The 23,964-nt window shown below is 38.0% G+C and overlaps 2 protein-coding genes across 5 annotated transcripts in view; one reads left to right on the top strand and one right to left on the bottom strand.

Annotated features, from left to right (window-relative positions):
* The window catches only part of LNX1 (ligand of numb-protein X 1), a 1,086,042-nt gene extending 1,067,065 nt beyond the window's left edge, over positions 1 to 18,977 (top strand). For both annotated transcript variants that reach the window (XM_044061422.1, XM_044061424.1), the window contains one exon: positions 18,094 to 18,977. In XM_044061422.1, the coding sequence (XP_043917357.1) occupies positions 18,094 to 18,229 (136 nt within the window). In that variant the 3' untranslated portion in view covers positions 18,230 to 18,977. The remainder of the gene's footprint in view (positions 1 to 18,093) is intronic.
* Positions 18,978 to 20,203: 1,226 nt separating this feature from the next.
* The window catches only part of FIP1L1 (factor interacting with PAPOLA and CPSF1), a gene marked incomplete in the record, with an annotated part of 1,650,449 nt that continues 1,646,688 nt past the window's right edge, over positions 20,204 to 23,964 (bottom strand). The window contains 2 exon segments of one of the 3 annotated variants that reach the window (XM_044061425.1): positions 20,204 to 20,604; positions 22,386 to 22,454. In XM_044061425.1, coding sequence (XP_043917360.1) covers positions 20,463 to 20,604; positions 22,386 to 22,454 — 211 coding nt within the window. 3 annotated transcript variants of the gene reach the window in all.

Raw genomic sequence — 23,964 nt, 5'->3', positions numbered from 1 at the left:
TAATTTCTATACACTGGAAGTTTTTTTTTTTGAAAGGAAACTTAACTGCCCAGCAAAGAAACATCACAAGCCAGCCGTTGATCATTGAAATCCCTCAGAGGAGTGCTCTCTTTGGCAGCAGGTAAGTTCTGAAGGACTTCCCACCCAAATATATCTTTTCAGTAAACTTAGCTTAGGTGTGTGTGGAAGGTGCCCTGAAACTTTGGCCAGCAGTTATGCCCTTGGGAAGATATAACCCATATAGCCAAGGCTACTGCAGCATTGATCAATATGATGAACGTGTTCTTTAAAGCATTGTAGGTGTTATGGAATTTTATGTTTCTACCAGTCTTTCCATACCTTGTCTGTATTTTGCATAACATTTCTACTCAAGTGTCAAGGTATCTGGGGATTAAGAGTGGTCAGCTCATAACTAAAAAAAAACTTTTAAACATGGAACACGAGACTACAAACAGCACATGCTGTGGGAGACCCAGCCACCTTGAGACAGGTGAGCTTGATAAACAATAACATAACTTAAAAGCCCATGTAAAAACACTACAGAAACAGATGGGGCAAATTTGAACCAAATATGTCCATAGCTTCTCATTTTTGTATAGAAGCATTCCAATCCTCAAGTAGTTTCATACAACTGTTTATAGCAGAAATCCCGGAGGCATGCTAGATGTAGCAGAAGAAATATGGGAGGAAAATCTACATTAATTATTCACACTGTAGGACAGACTAAGACCTATCATGAAAGTAAGAGAAAGTATGCAGTGTGTCCAAGAGGTACGGCAGATTCTCCAAAGGGTAGGAAAGTGCCGGCTTTTCTATATTCTTTACATAAACCTAAAATGACAGCTAACAGAGTTAAGTGCAAGTTTGGCACTAAAAAAGGTTCTGTAGTTGTGCTAATTAATAGGTAGAGGTATTGTGAAACCATAGGCTGAGCACACAGACAGTCCAGAACTGCCCGTCACCAACTACAACATAGCAGGTTAAGTATTTTTATATATGGCAAGTTATTATTACAAATTTGTCCCAGAATTTCTATCACTATTTGCCCTTGACTGACTTAATTAAATATAGAACTACACTGAAAATTCAGTGAACGAATTAAGCTCACAGACAAGACTGCTCGTTTCAGAGGACTGATGGAACTGTTTGGATGTTTGGAGAAGTCAGGGGCTTTGAACACACCACCTCTGAAGTGGACATTGATGCAACTGTCACAGATGAGAGTGAGGAACACGTCAACCATTACATCAGCCAAACATTCAGGAAAATTGAAAACACACTATTCAGCAACATAAAGGGAGTATCTGTCAATCACGTGAACCCTTACCATCCTTCCATACTATGTGTTAGAAAGGGAATGCTGACTTGTTTTGAACCATGCTGCTGTTCAGCATATTTACAGACACAGGACAGTAATACTACACAATCACATTGCTTAGTAATCCACCTATACAATTTTAGTACTCATCATTATCTGGGCCATAGCCACCTGAACAAGGATAAGCTATCTTAGGCATACAGCCCATCTAGCAGAAAGCACAGCAGGAAGTGCATTTTGCTTAGAATTATTCTTTGTAGAGGAAGAACGTACACCACCACTGTCTTTGGGGAAAGAAAACTATACCTTCTGCTTCAAGACAAATAGTGAAGTAATGCTTAGCATATGGACTTATAAGTAAATGTTATATATATATATATATATATATATATATATATATTTTTTTTTTTTTAAGTACAATGGAGAGATGATGGTCTAAATACGAGTGACAGAGACAATATAATCAAGTTTGCACAGAGTAGTAAAGTGACCAAGAAGTTATTTAAAACAAACATCCCCATTACTTCTTACCCCTATTTGATGTACAATATGACCTCTAATATAGCATTAGTAAAGACAGAGAATAAATTCTACATCAGTTACAGTCCAATCACTTGCAGGAGACTAGTAATGAAGCAGGCTAACAGTCATATGTTAGCAGGTCACCTGTGGATACAGAAAACTAGACAAAACAATGAGTTAGACTTTACTGCATAGGAGTAATGAAAGAGAAAAGTCTCTGCATCTTGCCTGAATTCTAGAAAAATGCATTCCATCCTGGATCTGTCAGTTGTTCCTACTGCCTTTTACAGAAGAGCCATTTGAAAATTTTGCCATGGATGTTATGAAGCCACTACAAAAAACTAGCAATTGATGTCTCTATATACATGTAATAATGGATGATGTCATAAAATATCCAGAAGAGAAGATATTCAAAGCAAATGTTAAGGCTATTGCTAAAGAACCGGTATGACTTTCCACAGTGGTTATCCCGATAAGGAGATACTTACTGACCAAGGCACTTCCCTGCATGTCAAGACGACTGCATTAGTTATGCCAATGCTTTAAAAGCAGACAGTTGAAGGCACTAATCTGCCATCCACGGAGTGATAGATCAGTATAGAGATTCAATAAAGGATTGAAATCCATGATAAAAAATACTGAGACAGTAACAACTGGTCACAGTTTTTATCTTCCTTTCTGTTCTTAATCTGTGAGGTGCCCCAAGGTTGAACAAGGTTTATACCTCATTTGAACTTCTCTACAGCAGGCATCCCAGAGGACTGCTTGATATTACTAAGGAAATTCATGAACAGAAAAATGTGACAGAATACTGTGTTAATTGGCATGATAGACTCAAGCTGGTTATGCCCATAGTAAAGAAGCAGATGCAGAAAGTCCAGGAGATGCAACGAATTAAAGAAAAATGCCTGACTTAGAAAACTTCCTGGGTATCATTATTAGTGTCCTTCACAGAAAGCAAATTCCTGGCTAAACTCCTAGTTAGGTACTAGGGCTATTGGCCCTAGGGCCTATATAAGCCTAGCCAAAAAGGCTTTTGCCACCCAAGAAAAGGACCATTTAAGATATCTTACAGAATAAATGCAGTGAACTAGAAGGTTAAACAGCCAGGACAGAGAGAGGAAGAGAGCAAATCTATCACACTAATGAACTGAAGCCATGGAAAGTAGTAGAAACATTGGTTGTCATGTAGGAAGCTGAACAGAAGAGACCAGAAAACTCTACTTAAATTGCAGTTAAAATAATCCTTGTAAAAAGTAACAGAATTTAGCTGTCAGTATAACAGGCACTACAAATTTGGTTTTAATGTTAGATCAAGAAGGGTTCGATTCCTATCCCAGATATTTGGAATATTTATTTTACTGCTGACAACACAGTAAAACCTGGGTGGTTTACACTCCTGAGTGTGCTGCCCTTCAGGTGATACAGGTAAGCAGCTAAGGTTCCATCTAACTGAGGTAATGGCATCAAAGTGGGATGTAAAATATTCCATTATGGTTATCAAAACAAGTTGGGGAGCTTTACTTTACAAACTTCAGACATTTCATGTCCAATACTTGTATCACCATTTAGTCTTTAGTTTTTGCAAGCATTTTTTAAACATTCATATTGATATACCATCTGCCTTTACTATTTCATATTTTGTAAGTATGTGTTCCATTGTTTCTTGTACCATGCATGCTTTACATATTCTTTGGCTTTGCCGCTTATATTTCTGCTGCCCTTTTACTGGTATTTTTTTGCAACATTAACCTCCACATAAATTATGTTATTTCCTCTGCATTTTTAACCCCCTCAGCTCTTATTTACTGACATTTTCTCTTTTCCTAGCTGTTTCCATAGGTTTACATAATAAACGTCTCCACTATGTTTTCATACCTATCCTTTCTATTTATATTCCCTTTTGGTGTCTCTAAATTCCATAATTTACTCACAAATTCATTTATTTCTATACCACCATAATTTCTTCTGTTCCTTTCTCTCAGTTCCTACCATACAGTTTCATATTTTTTTCCATAACATATACCTCTCTCTCTTTTTTCTTACTAATCACCCAATTTAAAAATACTGCTGTTAAGTAAACTACAAGGTTTAAAAGTCCCAAACTCCACTTTTTTAAAAGCATCATCTGCCTCATACAATACCAAAAACATTTTCCCATAATGTTTTTCCATAGCTCCAACACACAACCCTGAATATCCTAATTTAGTCAACATATGTGCTTGTATTATGTTTACTCCTTTCTAAGGAATTTGAAATGTTTCCATGTACTAGGCAAGTGTACTACTACTAATTAATCTCTCCATTTCTTCTCAATAATCTACAGATTATCAGGCTGAATACTCAATATAATTAATTTCTTGAAAAATGTATGCCCCAAGTTTTAATTATTTCACCAAGAACTTCAGTCTTGCTTTTAACATAAATCCCACATTTCCAAATTCTCCTTCTACTCTCAATACCATTTAATTTACTCAGAACTTTAATTTAGCATATACCAAGAACACAGCAATCTGTTGACTGTCATCTCCCACGTGGTCCTTTCAGCTAACATTTAACATTTTTTTAAACGTCAAATTAATTTAGAATACAAGTGACATATAGCCATTTTATAGTGCAACATTGTATCACTCATCTATGCACTTGAACCCCTTTCACTTCAGTTCACTCACTAATACTTTATTCTAAGTATTTTGAAAAATAGATTTCTTTTTAAAGCATCTTTATTAAATCAAAATTTACACAATGAAATATATACACATCAGTGTCATTTTCATTACTTTCATGCATTTTCTAAGTTATCATTCATTCCATTACATAGATTGCTTAGTTCCCAATTTCCCATAAACCTGTCTCCTCCTCCTAAACATTACTGTACATGTATTGTTCCTATAAATTCAGTTTATTTCTATGCAATTTGCCCTTTTCCATTTCTGAAGATCCCACCCATAAACCTCACTCCTCCATCTGAACATTATTTTGCATAAATTATTCCAACAAATTCCATTTACTTTGATGCAATTTGCCCGATCCCACCTCCAATTCTTTTTATCAGCTTTAGAATACTTAATGCATCAATTACAGTGGCTTTAGATTATTTTAATTTTTTTAGTAATTGCTTTTTTTGGCAGCCAATGACAATAAAGTTAGTAAAGCTTTACTATGTGTAGGGAATTGAGATCCTATGTCTCTGATTAAAAGAACCATTTCCTTAGTTGCCACCATTAGCACACCCCCAGCATTTCTGATAAAGTGCTCCGTTGTGAATGTTTAAATATTCTTGGTGCATCCCCCCCCCCCCCCAAAAAAAAAAGTTCCCAATCACCTCTACCTTTCTCATCATACCTCACACATCACTACTCGAGGAACAATTCTGTGAAGTCTGCTTGAGATACAAAAATACCCCTGCAAACACTGTCAAGAAAATATCCTAAATGTTATGCACTTTGCTGTATACTTGAATGCCATACAGATGCCTGAACATTGTTTTATTTAAATTGTCTTTCCCATTTCTCTTCTCAATCTTTTCTAACCTCCTATGATCGATTTGTATAGTTATAATACTTTAAATGCACCTACAAATTATCCTTTTTTTTCCAAAGGCAGCTTCTGTTCTAGGCACAACTAAAACGCAACACAATATATTAAAAAGCATACACCCTAAGTTTTAATTCATGGTCTAAAATTGAAATAGGTCTATATGAAGCTGGGATTGAAGGATGGTTACTTTCTGTTTATACTCTGATATCAATCTCTGGTAACAAAGGCAGTACTTATTTCTACACAGCCTTATCCCATCCTTGACCTTTCCAAAATTTTCCATAAATTCCAGCCTCTTCTAATCTGTTTTACATAGCTCTTCTTGCAGTCATTCCTATTGCCAATATTTCATTTCTCTATTTCTAAGTTGGCCTAGTTCTTAGGATACTGCTACTTCTGATAATAACATTCTGCATGGTTATGCATCCAAAGTCCTACTCACTTTCTATTTCTCAAACATTCCCGTTTAAACATCTTCGACTTTGATGTATAACTTTCTGCTTGTGTTATGTATAGGAGCCTTAACTGCATAACTCTAAAGAATCTCTTCAAACTATATAACCCTACATAACCTTTTCTATGGGAAGAATCAACTTATTTCCACTTAACTCTTGCCCTCTTCTCCTCGAAAATAAATTCTTTCAAGTCTTTATCAATAAATTTTATTACTCCTTCACAAATTTCATTTTCTTCTGTTCAACAATTCATTCATTACTTCTACTAATACAGCCAGATTTTTATCTAAGTCCTACAGAAATGAAGTCCTAGTTCAAGTCCTAGTGCACTTTTTAGATACATTCAGAAAGATTAGAACATGCACCATCATGGCATGCTGACCACAGTGGTAGTACATTGCAAGTCTAGATTGTCAAGAACAGAGTGCCAGCACCAAATGAAAGCCAAAAGCATGAGCCAGAGAGATCTTGCAAATTTGGAAAGCAAAAGATACATTTTAGATTGTTGGGAGACTAATGGCAGATCCTGTGACATACTGTCATGAAGCACTTGTACTAGCGAGATCCTTTCTGCATATACTTTTGGTACACAGCTGCTGCTGGTACCACCCTGCATACAAGCAAACTGGCTCTGTGATGTACTTGCAACTTCATCGGGCTTGCAGTGGCTTTATCTTTTTAACCATGACCAGAGTTATTCCCAGCATTTTAATGTATTTTGGATCACTTTCCTTAATTCTTCCATTCCCAATTCCTTCTGCAACTCATTAAAAGAATCCTAATTGACCTTCCTTATCTCCAATTCTTCTGTTTTCCTGTTTCTATACATTTCCCCACAAATGCTCTATTATAACCTTCATCTCCCTGCCCATGACACTACCTCCCACTCTTGCCTATATACATTTCTCCACCACATTTATCTTGTAGAAATTGTTCATATTTTTCTTTTCCTTCAATCTTTTCTTTCTTTCCTAATACATCCGCATTATATCTTATACATTTGCATTTTCCTCCTTTTAACATCTTATTTTACCTTCTGTTTAACCCACAAACATGACCAGAACAGAATGAACAAATGCAAAATGCCTCGCCAAACGCTATACGGTCATGAGACGCCAGACAAAAATCTTCAAAGCTTGTCAGAAATATCATAAACTGTAAGCCAGAATTAAAAATAATCCAATATTTAATGAAAATTGAAAAGTTACAAGTTAAGTGTTCACCCGTTCAAAACACGGGCTTCATCAGATCTGATGAAGCCCGTGTTTTGACCGGGTGAAAGCACTTAACTTGTAACTGTTCAATTTTCATTAAATATTGGATTATTTTTAATTCTGGCTTACAGTTTATATTTCTGACAAGCTTTGAAGATTTTTGTCTGGTGTCTTATGACCGTATAGCGTTTGGCGAGGCATTTTGCATTTGTTCATTCTGTTCTGTTCTGTTGTAGTAGCGAACGCCTAACATTTTTGCACTTTTGAGTATAAACATGACCAGGAATTGTAGAATAGTCCTTCCTTATGTTAAAACTATTACCTTTTTCTTTAGTTTCTAAAGGTCTTGTGTTTGTCACATCTCCCATTAATCTTTTCAAACATTTATCCTCTTAATTATAACTTTGTCTCTTTCACCTATACAGACATGTGATCTATAAAATATGCTGCCTTTCCCCTAAACTTTTTTCAGACCTTCTGACACTAAGATAATCTGTTTATGTTCTCATCTTTCCTTTTGAATATTAAACTAGACCAAAATGTTGATGCATGCATCAAACACAGTTTTACTCATTTACTGCTTTTATTCCGAACTCCTGGAACTTCATCAAAATACACACACTTCAAACAAGTGACATTTAAGAAAACTGTGAACCAATCACATGATCAATCTAAATATATAACTGCCCAGCATTAATTACGAAAATGCATCATTCATCACATTTGACATTTTTTTTTATAAAAATTAAAAATACATCCCTTACAAATATTAGAAAAATATATTCTATCGTTTATTAATTCCTAAAAAAGCAATAATTTGTGTATTTGGATGGATTTTTTTTGAGTCATCATATATAGAATACATTAAAGTCTGCTTTTGTTAAATGTCACTCATTTGAGGTTTTATTCTGATGAAGGTCTGGGAATTTGGGACAAAAGTGCCAAATGAATAAAAATGAAAGTCATGTACTTACATAATGCTAGATTCATGTTGCCTTTATCTGGCTCAATGAATGCGTTATTGGTTCAGATCTCAGTGCCTTTTTCCCAGCTCTTGGATCCAGGTCTGAAATCCCCCCCCCCCCCACCAATAAATCACTCTTCCCCCTTTAATACCTCAGATTACGTTTGCCCACTTACATTTCATGACCCATTTAATATGCCCAAGAATTCAGTAATATATCCTGCCAATAGTGATTATGAGGAAAGTCAGCTCATAAGCTGAATATAGACTAGATCGTGGATATGTCAAGTTGGTTAGCCAAGAGCCATTAATTAATATTTTTGGAAAGGGGGTTGGAGGGGGGAAAGAGGATGAGCCAGACAGCCAAAGACAACATAGACATAGTCTTATTGTAAGTACATACCTTAAGTATCCAATGTTGTCTTATCTATCCAACTCAAAAAACCGGGCAGACAAACCAGCTAATAAAACTCCAGGGTGAACTAAGGAAGGATATTTCAAAAGATAGTGGAGCTGAAAGATGCACAAGATCTTGAGTGCATGTCCGGCTTATAGTGAGATACAAAGATATGAACCAAAGACCAAGTACCTACAGCACAAATCTCATCTATGGGAATTCCATCAAAGAAGGCAGTGAATGCTGTCACTCCACTGGCTGAATGAGCCTTGGGTTTGTGTGGAAGAGTTAAACCTCTTTCTTTATAGACAAAGGCAATTAAATCAGACAGCCAAACCAGGGCAACTTGGCTTTATAAACACACTGCCCCAATTTTGCCTTTGAGAACTGAAGAAAAAGTTGAACTGTTTTCCTGAAATTTTTGGCACAATGTACATAAAATTTTAACTGTGTATGTGCATTGGGTGCAAGATATACACACCTTGATTAAAGGAATTTGGGAAAAACTATAATAGTCTTATTTAGAGAAGCTTAGGTCACTTTGGGAAGAAAATTAGAGTTAGTATGGAGGGATACCCTGCCGTTGTGAAAGATTAAGTTATGGTATCTGCAAGTCAAATGTTTTTATTTCAGAAATTCTTCTTGTAGAAGTGATGGGCACTAGAAACATAGCTTTTCCAAGACAAAACCTTCAAATCTGCTGATGCTGCTGGTTCAGAAGGTGGTCTGGTCAAAGCCTGAAGTTTCAGTGTAATATCTCAAGGGGGAATGGGATCTATGATAAAGGGTCAGAGTAGAAAGTTTCTCTCTAAGAAAGCCTGAGGCAACCAAGGACGTAATAGGATTGTGATTTTCCCCGACATTAAATTTGGATATGGCTGCTAACTGAACTTAATGGCTGAGGAACTGGCACCTTCTATTTTGATTTTCTTGCCAGATTAGTCCAAGAAAGTGGTGGCAAAAAGGGATCTAAGCTCTTAGAAATACAACCAACAAATCTTTTCCACTTAATTCTGTAAACCTTTTTTGTGTCAGGTTTCTAAGATGATGAAAAAATGTGAGTAAAAGAAGAGGTGAACATGGCATCCCCAACCATAATTGGAATTGGAGGAATCATATGGTTAAATTCAGGGTTTTCAGGTCTTAGTGAGGTTGGCTAGCTCGGTGAGATAGAAGGTCTGGAAAAGGATTTAGTACCCATGGTGGGTATTTCATATGAAGGAAAAGGTAGGGGAATTAAAGCTGCTGGAGCCAAAAGGGGGCAATGAGTATTACTGAGGCCTTGCACCTTATGGTTTCTGTAGATACCTGGTTATAAGATGAAAGGGTGGAAAGGTATACAGGAGACCAGCTGCTGACCAGATCATCCCTTGGGGACTGACCACCTAGCGGGGATAAAGGAAAAGCAGCTACTGCAGTTGGTGTTGAGGTGGGTAATGAAGCATTTGCAGCAAGGCTGGCCACAGCAACTGAAAATCATTTATACCACTGGCTGAAGGACCACTCATGGGGGCAGAAGACTTCACCTGCTCAGTTTATCCACTAAGACACTGGAACCCTCTAGAATGTGCATTGTTACCAGAAGGGGTTAAGACATTGCCCACTACCACACCTTTATGGCATCCTGGCATAATGGGTATGAGCAGGCTCCCCCTTGCTTGTTGCTATACCAGCCTACCACAATGTTGTTTGGATGGAAATCACACCTTTGGAAGAATATCCTGAAATGCTTGCAATGCTAAGAGGAGTCCTCTCATCTCAGTTTGGCGCCACTGCTTATCCCAAACACTAAAACATGAGGTTGTGGTTTCTGGTGATGTATGGCAGTAACTAGGGACTTTTTACAGTGCTTTTACAAAGGTACCTTTGGCTAACTCCATCTACTATGGCACCTTCCTCTTCCCATAACAGGAGTGGAACTTCAGGCAAGCAAGGTGCGTATCCATACGACCTAGCATCGCAGTCACTACAAACGACCAGCTTAACTTGCATGTGAATACTATATCAATATGTTATTTGTTCTACTATCCTTCAAAGGTGCTCGACATCACCAGAACTCACACCCAAATCCCCCCCCCCTCAGCTTTTTTCTTATTACAGTTGTCTCACATTAAACAGTTCTCACAACTGCAAGGGTTACCTAACCTAATAGTTTTTTTTTTTAAGTTGATACTGGCACTACAAACAATAAGCATGACTGCAACTATACTCACCTGAGCAATAGATTGCTTTTGTTGTTTGCAAACTGTGCCGTTCCTGGGCCTCCCTGCTCCATTTGCCCCCTACCATACCCCTATTCTCACCCACCCCCACTTTCCTCAGCTTTATACTTCTCTAGCCACTCCCCCTACCCTGGTCAGCCAATCCCAGCAGTACACCTTTGTACCATCACTGGCCAATTAAACCTTTCAAACCATCTGCCACAACAAATACTACTAAAAGCAAATTGTCCAATCACAAAAAGATACCCACATCAAAAAGAATGGTGCTCCATCAATCACCACTTCAATTCAGGCACCAACTAGACATACACACACACTAACACTTCTCATACTAGCAGTACATAGCTCCTCTTATCACACCAGAATATATTAGCCCAACCCCTCCCAATCCACCTCCAGCATCTACCCACTCAAACCAAAACCAATCTACATTCCTATAACTCCCTCTATCCTTAACTTCACAACCTCTCAGTATACAAACTGCACCATACTCCCTCACTCTAACATCCGCAGCATCTCCCTAAAATACAGTAAGATCATATCGAACTGTTATTAAAAACACCCTGGTAAATATAACATCAAAACTAACTTGTAGTGGGGACATACACCCTAAGCCTGGTCCAACCCCCAGCCTGAGCAGCTCAACCTCAAAAAATAACATCCACTCTCAACAAACAACCATTATACCCAGAAACAAAACAGACATCCTACTTTTAAGCATTAACATAAGAAGTTTTAACAAAAAAAAAAAACCAAACTACATGCCAACTTCTCTCTATACACTCCTGACATTGTATTTACCACTGAAACATGGCTAAAGCCACAGACCTCCAACAGTGAAATTCTCCCACCAGACTATCATCACATGCTGTGACAGGTTAAGTAAGACAGGAGGTGTAACAATATTCTTCAAAAATCACCTCTCCTTAGAAATTCTAGAAGCTAAAACACCAAACTTTGGCAATGCAGAAATTCTATTTATCAAACTTAAAGTCAACACAAATACACACACAAATTTAACAGGCATCTATCTATATTCCACCAGGAGACAATATCCAAACCTTAGAAAATATATTCCATTGGACCACAAAAACATTACCTCAGGAAACTGTAAACATGGACAAATTTAACGTAAACTGGGAAGACTGCAATTCCCTTAATCCCAAAAACTGCATCAATCTACACGGCTTCACTCAACTCATACAAACACCCACCAGGATAAATAAACCAACTAATAAACACTCGACTGGATTGTAACCAATATTCCAGCCCTCTCTTTGCACACTGGCTGTCTGCCAGACAGCCTCAGTGACCATTTCCCAACCTACCTACTTAAACTAACCCAATAAAGCAAACTATACACCAGCAAATAAACAAAAACATCTTAACCCCACTGACCTTATAAACATTGTTAAACACTAACTGGTCACCACTTAAACTACTTTCCAGAAGAAACAGTAGACTATTTTAATACTACCTTTCTGACCATCCTAAAAGGAACTCAGAAGTAAAGCGGAGAGGCTAATTAAACTAGACAAAATAATCTATTACTCCGATATCCAAACCAACCACCACAATAACCCACAAAAATTCTGGACAGCTAAAAACAGGATACTGCGGCCAGGCAAACTCAGTACACCCCCCAATACCAATAACAACTTAGAAAATATTACTACCAAATTTAATAGATACTTTACAGAAACTAACCTTGCCCTGTCCAATAACCAAACACCCTCTCCTATCACAATGACTACTGTGTCAAAGAACATGACCACCTTCTCCCTGCAACCTGTTTCTACTGAAACAGTCAAAAAGCAACCAAAGAAATTAAAACCAACTACACTAACTGCAGACACCCTCCCTGCTGACTTCCTAAAACTAACAGCAGAGGCTATTGCCTACCCAGTAGCTATTCTTATTAGCAGATCCACAGCTGAACACTTAGTCCCTTCCACCTAGAAAACGTCTTGCATCATACCACTTCACAAAGATGCCACAAACAGTTATCTAACTACTGCCTAATTGAAATTTTATCACCTCTGTCTAAAATATTTGAGAATAGTTCACAAACAAATCGCAGGTTACCTCCATACTAACCAATATTCAGCACAGCTTGTGACCAAATCACAGTACCACCACCACACTAATGTCATTTATAAATACTATCAATCAACACAGAAACAAGCTCGTATCTACTATCTTCCTGGACCTATCCAAAGCCTTCGATATGGTCTCACATAATAAACTACTAAATGTCCTCGCAGAATTCAACTTATGCCAATCTACCTTTGCCTGGTTCCAGGATTGCCTAACTGGGCACCAGCAAATGGTACACTGGCAAAACACACTCTCACCACTACTTGTGGTAACCATAGGAGTCCCACAAGGCTCGATACTAGGAGCCCCTACTCATCTCATTTACAAACAACCTCCATACCTCAACCCCCAAGCCTCTTCTATCAAATATGCAGACGACTCCACAGTCACATGAGCCGCTACTAACTTACATTAACTTCAAACACAAACTCAACAATCCTTCTTAGAAGTCGAAAAATGGTTAAATTCCCAATTAATTCTGAATCCTCCCCAATATTCCATTCCACTACCACACTCTTACCCATGACTATTGTTTTAGCATTGTTTCACTAAGCACCATGATCAATCACCCCATCACACCACACTAAACTTCCAAGAGTTGACACAGACTGCAACATGAGACTTAACATCCACATAACACAGTCTAAAAAAAGTACATAAAAGATTTGAAACTTTGTATAGGAATAAACACTTCTTCACAAACATCACTAGAGGTACTATTGCCCAAACCCACTGATCTCTACACTTCTATATGCATCTCCCATACTCTTAAACCCAAGTACATCAGAATTGGCAAAACTAGAAACCTGTTACAATAAAAATCACTACATATGCCACAAACTCGCCATTTAGATCAAACCACTGTACAGCACTCAACTCAACTGGCTGGAACTCGCAACTTCTCTTTAACCAGCTAACTACAGCCCATAACATTTTCTACAATCCTGTAAAAGCCTGTCTTGAGCCAAATATTACTACTGCGTTCCACTGCCAGAACACTAAGCTCCACCAACAAACCCCTTATTAAGACCAATACACCCCAAAACATTGCTGGTAAATCTCTCTTCTCAAACTACATAGGCAAAATCTGCAATGGACTACCACAGGACATTATATACACCCCTACCCTATGCCAATTTAAAAAAATACTAAAAGCCCACTTAACTAGTAAGTGGCTGCTCTGCTCCTGACTAATCTATCTCCCACAAAAAAATGAATATCTCTACCTCAGTTATTACTAACGCCAAGTATTCTACAATTAATCTCTCTCTTACAGAAAATATGACTACTTCTACCGCAATTATTAACTACACCAAGCATGTTATGATTTTTCTGATTTCAAATAAAACCATCAACTTATTGGTAGCTCTTGATTGATGAGCTAATGAGCAATTATTAACTACACCAAGCATGTTATGATTTTTCTGATTTCAAATAAAACCATCAACTTATTGGTAGCTCTTTACTACCTGGGGACTAACTTATACATTAACCTATTACAAAGGAATACTAATTAACCTTACTAAGAATCACAGGCTTTTTGATGAGCTAACTGACTTGTATAAATACTGAGCAAACCTTAAAATGACAGATTCTCATCTTCTTTAGCTATGTTAATCTGTATGCATCATGTATTTTCTATATTTTATCTTCTTGATGTATTCTAAATGTATGCACTCTGTATTTTCACTAATTACCTTGTATTTTGTCTATATTGCATGTTATCTGGAGCTTTTCTCCCCAGACCTCTACTGAAAAAGGAAGTTGCCCAGTCGGACTTTCCTGGTAAACAAATAAATCAGTCACTCAATCTTCAAAACATTGATATGAAGGTTGGCCTCTGTTACGGACCATGTCCCTTGGATATCCTTTCTCCCACCCCAGAAAGGAGGCATCCACGGTCACAGTAGCCATTGGGGTGGATAAGAAAACAGTCAACCCAAGGAAACAAGAGGAGAGGTCAACTACCACAGAACGCGATGCATACTGGCAGGCATATTAAAAAGTAGAGGGACTGATGAAACAGTGGCCTCTGAAGTGAGAGAGCCCACTATGGTACTATCATGTAGTATCTTGCTTGCGGAACTAGAGTAATCAACACTGCCAGAGTCCAGTAGTCTTTTTTTGGAACCAAAAAGAATTTTGAATTGACTTTGCCCTTGCTGATCTGGTAGGACCTCCTGGATGGCTCCCTATTCTAGCAGCTTTCATACTTCTGCTGCTGCTAAATCCCTCTGACTGGGTAGAACATTGGAGATTATGTTGGCTGGGGGAAAACAAAGGGAATAATGTAACGTTGAATTACCTTCTGCACCAAGAATCTTAAGTGACTGCTAGCCAGGCAGGAGTGTGCAGAAATAAACATCCTCTCCAACTGTCTCCAGTGGGGGGCTGTCAGCCATTCAGGAGCACTGGAAGGGTTTCTTGGGAAAAGATACCTTGATTTTGCAGACATCTGCCACTAAGCTGTCTATTAAAGTTGCTCCCTCTGCCTTGGGGGGGGGGGGGGGGCTATGCACCCAGAAGTGCCCTTTAAAAAAATCTTGGATTAATAAAACCATCTTTCCAGCCTTCTGGTTCTGGGAAAAGGTCCTTTACGAGATGGAAAAATATATACATTTGGCAGACAGTCTTGCATCCCTGGTCATGTGTGATCATCTCCTTTACCTTGGGTTTGAAAAGTGTTGACTCAAAGAAAGCTTTAATGAAGGATGTCAAACTTTCTGTAAGCTCGCAAAAATTCATCTAGGTGTGCCGAAAGCAATGCCGGTGCCTGCTGCTCTTAGTGCCATCTGCCGAAGTAGGTGTGTAGACACATTAAATCTAGATTGTAGGGTAGACAGCTGTGACTCCACTGTTTTCTGGATGCCTGCAGGGAAACTACCCAAGAGGAAAGTTCTTTATAGTCACATCACTCTAAAAAAAACAGACTTGTGCTTCAAGTACTTTAGCACACACAGAGCAAATGTTGGTGAAGCATATGTTCACTTTCCAACTCTAACACTCTGGAATCCCTGTTGGACTGTTGGTCAGAGGTGCTATCTTCTGAAAGCTACTACTTTGTGACTATTTCCATCACCATAGCATTAACTGGGGAACACTTCCTCCAGTGTGATCTGTTTTGGAGAGAAGTATTGTATTCGGCTTTCGAGGAATCAACCATCACATTGAGTTCCTTTCAAGCCCACTTCAACACCAAATCAATAAGCTCAAGAACAGCTGGGACCATCAGGCAGTAGACAAGCCAGCCACTAAAGCTGCAAGGAAGAGAGACTCCTCTTGGGATGGGGCATTGGATAATCAGCCCCCTCTGCTTCATCAATTCCAGTCATTATCATTGGCAAATGACTCCTGGGAGGAATCAACTTTAGTCTTCTTTTGCATATATGTTTCCTGTGACTTTCCTCATGGAGTGCTCCAATGAAATCTCAGAATCCAAAAAAAGACTCATTAAACAAGGATCCGTGAGCCTCTGAAAGACTGGATTCTACAGCTTCATCCAGGCATCCTAAGGGAGTTTGGGACAGAGCTTAGAAAGTGTGAGGAACATCTACAGACTTGCAGAGGGCCCTTTCAAAACTTTGAATGCTGAAGTCTCAACTGGAACTGAAGGCGGTCTTCCATGAACCAAAGATCCTATAGAAGGAACATTTACACCCTGGCTCAACTCTGTTCCAAAGCAGATATCAGAGCTGAGTTAATGCAGAGGCATAAAGGGGCAAAGATAGTTAAGAAAACCTCAGCCCCGACCCCTTTTGCTCCAGGACCATTCATGATATGATGGTGCCACAGGTGAAGCAGAAGTTGCTGTCTACTCTGATGAGTCTCTCATGGGTACTCAGTAATGAGGAACCCTGGACAGAGGGTCAGACCAGGGAAGCACAAGCCAAGAGAGGGACTGCCTGGGAAAGACCCAGAAACCCAAGTGGAGAGAGTGCTGGGAGGACCACTCATCTGAATAAGAGTTAAAAGATCTTTCCTCATCATCCTGCCAATGTCTGCTTCAGAAAAGCTTCTCATCGCCCAAAAGGGCCTGTAGGAAGACACTACTGAATGCGGTCTGGGAGACAGATGTCTATCCTGGAGGACATGTGAATAAAGTCTGATTACTCCGCTCATGGGAAAAGTGGCATGCAGGAGTTTGGATCCATTATTGTTCCTGATATGGTGTTGGATGTATTATTTCTGGATTCTTGGTAGCAGCCCTCACTGGGAAGTTGAACCTGGAGACCTCTTCCTGGGGTAATCTTTCTGCTTCTTCTTGTCTTTTTTTCTTTTTTTATTCTTAGGTTTATCCAATTTCTTGGAGGAAAGAGGCTAAAATTAAGAGAAGTTTATTCTCCTGCTTGGGCAGGGAGAAGACCCTTTAATGCTAATTTATTTTGGTGATCCACTAGAGCCCTTCTCCCTGAAGGGCTCACACTTGAAATTAAGATGGCATGCCTCACGCAGTAAACACACAAATCATGTAGGTCTTGTGGGGGAATCTTGTGCCCACAGGTAATTTTCAAGCCTGATACCTTGCTGGACATCTTGAAATCTTTTAGAAGTAAATCTCTCTCACTCACACACACACACACATACACATACACAGGGAACAATCTCTGAAAGTCATGAAACTCCAATAACTTACAAACACTATAAGAACAGTAATAACTAGAAATAATATAACAAACATATGAATATTTTTTTAGGTAGGGGATAAAGGTGGAAAGAAACTTCAAGGAAACTCTTTATAGAAAGTTTAGCAGAAAATAAGTCAAGGGGTAAGAGAAACCCACTAAAACACTATACTAGCTACAGACAACCTCAAGTCTGAAAGGAAATTAGAAATATTTGAAAAAAATGTTGACTTGGCTGTTGCTCAGCGCCAAGCTCTCACTGATCACGTCTGGTCTTTACAGGCATCAGATTGTATCGGAGGTGCTGAAAGGGGCAAGAGGGGATTATGGATAGAGGAGGAGCCTGAGCCCCAGATCCAAAAGATTGGAAAAAGGTGCAGAGATAAGATTGATCAGATCTTATATCCATCCAACTCAACAAATAGGTTGACATCAGATTGATGTTTAGTACATGTACCAACATTTTGGTATAATTTAGTACTTTATTACGTTGATTAGAGTGAATTCCTATGTTACCACAGAAAATGGACCTGGTCAAGCAAAGTCAAACATAAGTAAATAAGCTGGTCATAAGAATAAAAGTGTGCAAACTATCTTTGTAATGCATAGTAGTAGTTTATTAAATGTAAATTTTGGGAAGCTTAAAAGAAATTGCTTACAACTGGCTACTTCTAAGTATTCACAAATGTACTGTGTGTGTCAAATATAAATGAACCTTCAGTAACTGTTTGTTTCTTTGCAGATGTGGAGACATGCTTCTAGCAGTCAACAACAAAACGACATCTGGAATAACTCATGCATCTTTAGTCAAAATGCTAAAAGAATTAAGAGGAAAGGTGATGTTAACTATTCTGTCCTGGCCTGGATCTTTTCTATAGAGTTCACATCTACCCAAAGGAATAGTCATGGTTGCACTCAATAATGGATATGATCATTTTACACAACTGGAAACTGTTCACACACCCAGACAAGTATTCATCAGTGTTAATTTAAAGTGTCTGAGAAATTCTACGCAAGAACCTGACTCACTCTGCACCTCTGGGTTGGAATGGGGGCAAGGGAGGAAGCATTTGGGGAGACCACTAAAACGATCTATTCCAGTCTCTGTACTTTTTGACATGTTTAAATATATCTCTATGGAAAAGAAAAAGGTACTTTGGCCATCGTGAAAATGTGCATTGCAGTATTCAGCTAATTCCTCTGCACAGATTTTAACCTGAGCTTAACAACATATGCACCAAAAGGTTGATAAAGAGTTTAGTGAAAAAGCTGGCCACATTATATCAAGATACTGGCACAAGAAAATCATTTAAAAAAAAAAAAGTTGAATGCTACAAACACTGAAGTCTTTGATAACAGAAATTATCATTATATGGAAATTACTGAGAATAACCTTTGCTGAAAAAATACCTGATGCTGCTGGCTCAAAGGACTAAGAATGAACATATGGTATTGCACCTGTTTATAAAACCGTGGCTGTCCATGTCTCTAACAGGAACGGGAAGATCTAATAGCAAACTTTAAAGCTTTTTCATTGTCTGCCTTGAGTTGGAGAAACATTTATGTATAAATATAGCTGATCTTTAGAAGGAGCATGCAACTTTTAGGAGCCATTTGCTCTTGCTGGAGAAGAAAATTACTCCCTGAAGTTTAAAGACAGTTTCGGGTCCTTTTCCATCAGACACCATTTACCATCACTAGACCCAAGGAAAAAAACTGTAAGCTGTATAAGCCAAGCTAGTTCTGTCAGCATGATCAGGTACTGCTTGTGCAAAAATAAGCTTAGTCCAATTCAAAATGTTTATAAAAAAAAAAAAGTTTAACAGAGCGAGATAATTTTATGTCCAAGACATTCTAAAAAGATTAGTCTTAACATTTCACACACTACTACGATTAATCAAAATGAATGCGGTTTTAAAATGTTAGTAATATATATATATATATATATATATATATATATATATATATACATACACACACACACACACACACACACATATACATACATACTGAAATTTAATATGGTGTATGTTTCGTTCCAAGGTTTATCCTTACTGCCAATATTTATACAAGGGTTTTATTTACAAGGGCAGTGCACATCAGAACTGGTTAGGTTTGATTACATATTAATAAAGTAAACTATGCATTAATAAATCTGTTCTGCTTTCTTAATTGCCTCTGCATCCACAATCTTCTGGATAAGCAGGTCCAGTGTTCTAGAAGTCATAAGATGACAACAGGTTACGTAACATTAGCATGCATATATTTTCTGTTTTGTTAAAAGTGCTACTAACAAATGATTTTCAAATTTTGAAAATAAACCAGAACTTCAAAACTGTCATATTACTAGATTTATTAAAAATGGCACTATGGTGGCCTATTAACGAATTCAAAATGCTGTCCATCTATATTCTTTTGAGTAACACTAATACTGTACAAACATCTTTATTTCCTTTGTTTTGTATTTAAGAAAATGTCATTATAAATGTTTAACAGAGTCTACAAAAGACCTATTCAATAAAACTAAATTCAAAAGCATGTGTCCTATTCTTCTAAGTTGCACAAATTAGAAAAAAAAGTCCACCTGCAAATCAGCAAAACTGGAGACACACTTAATGCTTACACTAGTCATTGTACCACTTGCAATACTGTCCATTTGTGCAATGGCACATATTGGTAACACTGCCTTTGGATAAGATCTGGTTAGTTGTAATCTCTTATTTCTATAGGACAGCAAATTTTAAACCCAGTGTAAGTTGTACAGTCTTGCACACTAATGAGATATAAACACCTTTGTTTTTGTGTGCATTGCAAAATGAAGCAAAGAATAAAAACAAACTTTCAGGCAAAACTTTAATGAAAAATTTAAATTTTCTTTTATTTTTTTCAATAAACAAATTAGGGTGATTTGCCTTTTACACAGTCCTAACACACACACACACACACACACACACACAAGGACACATTTAGGGACAAAGTTAAAAAAAAAAAAAAAAAACATTGAGGTTAAAGATTTCATTTCTGGCACTCCAGTCTGCAGAACACCAACTGATCTGCTTCTCACTACAGTTGATAGTAGTAAACATACTGTGCACAATGTTCTAAAGATGTCTAGTCCATGCTTGTACTTTCCTCTTGTTCAGGAGCAACACCTCCGCTAGCTTCTTTACCTTCCTTGCTTCTTTTGGATTTTTTGTGTTTATGTTTTCTGTGACCTTCTACCTCTTCACTTTCATGTCGCCGCCTGCTACTGCTAGAAAGAAACAAAACCAAAAGTTAACAAAGGTTAATACCTTAAAAAGGAAATCTCAATGAAGAAATGCACTCTTAAAGAATGCTTGCTTCCACACTTGCTTTTCCGTGTAGCTGTGTGGAGTAGGCATTAAAATTCTAGACGTGTCTTTTATACCTACTTATAACCTCCTTATGTCCTAAATTAGCAAACACGAAATGTGCTTATTCCTGTGACATCACATGGTCCACCAGTTTACGGTGTATACACGTTTGAGTAGGGAAGCTTCTGAGGAAAAAATGCCAAATCACAGCTGAAGAGAGGATAAAGCAAATCAAAAACCTACCAAGGAAGGTCCTGAAGGTCAAATGTCATGCTTTTTAGATTTATCCTTTTTAGATAAAAGTCTTCCACAGAAGTTTTTTATGAGGGCAGTGGCAACGTGGATTGTGAACTTTATATATATATATATATATATATATATATATATATATATATATAGATATATAGATATATAGATATATATATAGATATATAGATATAAATAAAAATCAAAAACTCACTAAAAATGTAACATTAGATAACATTTTCATCAGATAATAATTTGCAAAGATAACTAAAGTATCACCAGAGTTATACATAGGGCATAAGAGAAAGCCTGCCATTACAATGCATTCAGCTATGCTATTTTCATAGCAAGTTATTCAGAAGTTAGCACCACCAAACAAGTAGAACATACAGCAAAACACCTTTTAAGGCCCTGAAAGTTGAAAGAATGTCAAAGCAGACCATTCAAGAACCTTTTTTTCCCATTTTTACACACAAGATCGGGGTGTCATTTCAACAGTGGCAATCATCTAGAACCAAGGTTTACATTGCCATGTGGCTAAGTCCTGCTGTGGTAGTTCTTCCACACCACACACACTCATCTATGGCCAGTTTAGAGTGTCCAGACCACCTACTGCATGTCTTTGGAATGTGGGAGGAAACTCACGGGAATACGGAGGACATGCAGACTCCACACGGAAGGCATCAAAGCCAAGAATCAAACTGGTGAACCTCTTGCTGTGAGACAACAATGCTATCTGTTGCACAACTGTGCCTCTCTAATATCCACTGAAAGATCTGTAATGCTCAGGACTGGTAATCCAACTTTAACTGTTTGATGAGTTCTTTATTAGGTTTGCCTCAATGGAGACTGTCCACCTTCATAAGAAAACCATGGGAAAAAGCTCCAGAAGAGGTACAGCACTAAGTACTACAATACAAAATCTCTAACAATGAAAACATACCCTGTGTTGACTAGATGCAAGTGTACAGAACAATTCAACAGATCAACAGCTATGCAACATGCAGAAGCAAAGTGAATAATACAAGTTATATTTTTTCCTGATCTAGTTAGGATGCTAGTTCAGTTACAGCATAGCATATTTCTAGAACATACACAGTAGTATTTCTTTATCAAAATCAACTGTTGCCCTTATCAGTATTGTTATCTATTGGTTATTAAAATATCCGCATCTACTTTGCCTGCGAAGCCTATCTTACTCAGGGCCCACAATCCTTGGAAAGCCATGAAAAAGGCAACTGGCAAATTCCCCTTTTGCCTGCAAACCAGTATTTAAAAAGACTTTCTCATTGCAACTAATTCACCAACTAAAGAGGAAAAAATAGTCTCTTGAACAAAATGTTTCTATTTTAACTTTTGATATTGTTTTAATTTGGCATTTTAAAGCATCAAAAGCAAAAAAGCTAACATAGCGAAGAATATTTCTTAACATTAAGAAGGAGGAGAGTATAACCTGGATGCCTTTACTTTTGTACTATTTGTCTGGGCAGGTGTATTCTTCTGTAAGTCACAAGTACCAGCTCTGAAATGACGAGAGAGATGCACAGAGATTAACAAGGTACTGGCAACCAAAGTCTGTGCTAAACTAGTTACTTGTGGTTGATATCTGCTTTACAATAATGCACAGTTTATTAACACAAAATAGTCTAATTTGCTACTTGCTTTTTACATATTCATTTGACAGTATGAATGTTATGTTAAAGCTGTATGCATTTTGTCCTTAAAGTACACTTGTGTTAAAAACATGGTATACACCTACAGATGTTCAAGTGTGCTCAATGTTGCAGTAGTGATGATACATTGGACTTCTGCTGCAGAAGGCCATATGTCCACAGTTTTTCACCCTTATCCTCTCCAGGCAGGCGCTGCCCATCTGGATGTCAGTACATCTGTGTTATCAAAGGGATGCCCATCAATGCCATCTTAAGTTCTTTATTGCCCTTGTGAGTTCTGGTCTGGGCTAAAAGCATAAGCTGCTGTAGTGTTATTTTGCTCCCAAGAGCAGCAGCCCATCCACAAGGGCCCCAAAAGCTCCCTCTCCAGATGCTAGGTCAACCTGATTGGGGGGACTTGTAGAGGTAACAGAAAGGGAAGGTAAGACGACAGATTACTGGATAGCCACTCCAAGGATAGCTACAAACAAGGAGAAAGACAGGCAAGAGGACAGAAAATACGTCAACAGTGAACATACCTTAATTGTAAATGTCTGTGTACGTTTCTAACAACTGAATGATATTCAGTATATTAACTGTTGCAGTGATTATTAACACTTGGAATGATTCCATGAGCTTATGAATTAGTGAATGGTTAATCATAAGATGTGGGTTTAAGCCTGTAAGTATGGTCATGGAAAATAATGTCATGGCTCGTGTACCTAGGTTACAGAACCTGCAAAGTATGTGTTGAATGACCAGGCAAGCCACTTTCAAGACTGGCCTTGATGCTGCCTTGGTACAGTCCTGCCATAGTAAGAGTAAAACGAGTAGATGTAGTCAGACATTTCTAGACCGTCTGTTTAGACAGACATCTGCCCTTCCCTGTCCTTTGCAATGACTATAACTGCTCTGATTTACTTCCCCCATTAGTCCTTTCAAGGTAAAGTCTTAGCTGCCTATGCACAACTGGGGATGCAAGATTCTTACCCCTCCCTTGTTTAGTGAGGTACACTAGAATGCAGGGAAATTGATGGTCTGTTAGACAAACATCTGTCACCACTTTAGGCATAAAGGTGAGACTGGTGCTGTGCTACCCTCTCTTTGGGGAAGACTAGACAGGGTTGTTTCCACAACTGCAGTTGTACATTTCTGGCAGATGCAATACCTATTAAAAATGCAGTTTTAAAAGGAGAAATATTTGAGAGGTGCATTAGCAGCTGGTTCAAAAGATGGTAAATTTAACTTCTCTAACACATAATTAAGGAGCTATGGGAAAGATATTCATGGTCTTGGAGAGGGCCTCGGATGCATGACACTAAAGAACTGCTTTACTGTAACAGGAAGCAAAAGGGAATCCCAAGGTAGGCAGTCAGAGAC

This window comes from Protopterus annectens, chromosome 2.part0 (genome assembly GCF_019279795.1).
Source record: "Protopterus annectens isolate FY-2018-M chromosome 2.part0, PAN1.0, whole genome shotgun sequence".
NCBI classification, from domain to species: domain Eukaryota; kingdom Metazoa; phylum Chordata; order Ceratodontiformes; family Protopteridae; genus Protopterus; species Protopterus annectens.
The sequence above is the reverse complement of the archived record's forward strand: the minus strand, read 5'-3'. Positions and strand labels throughout refer to the sequence as shown.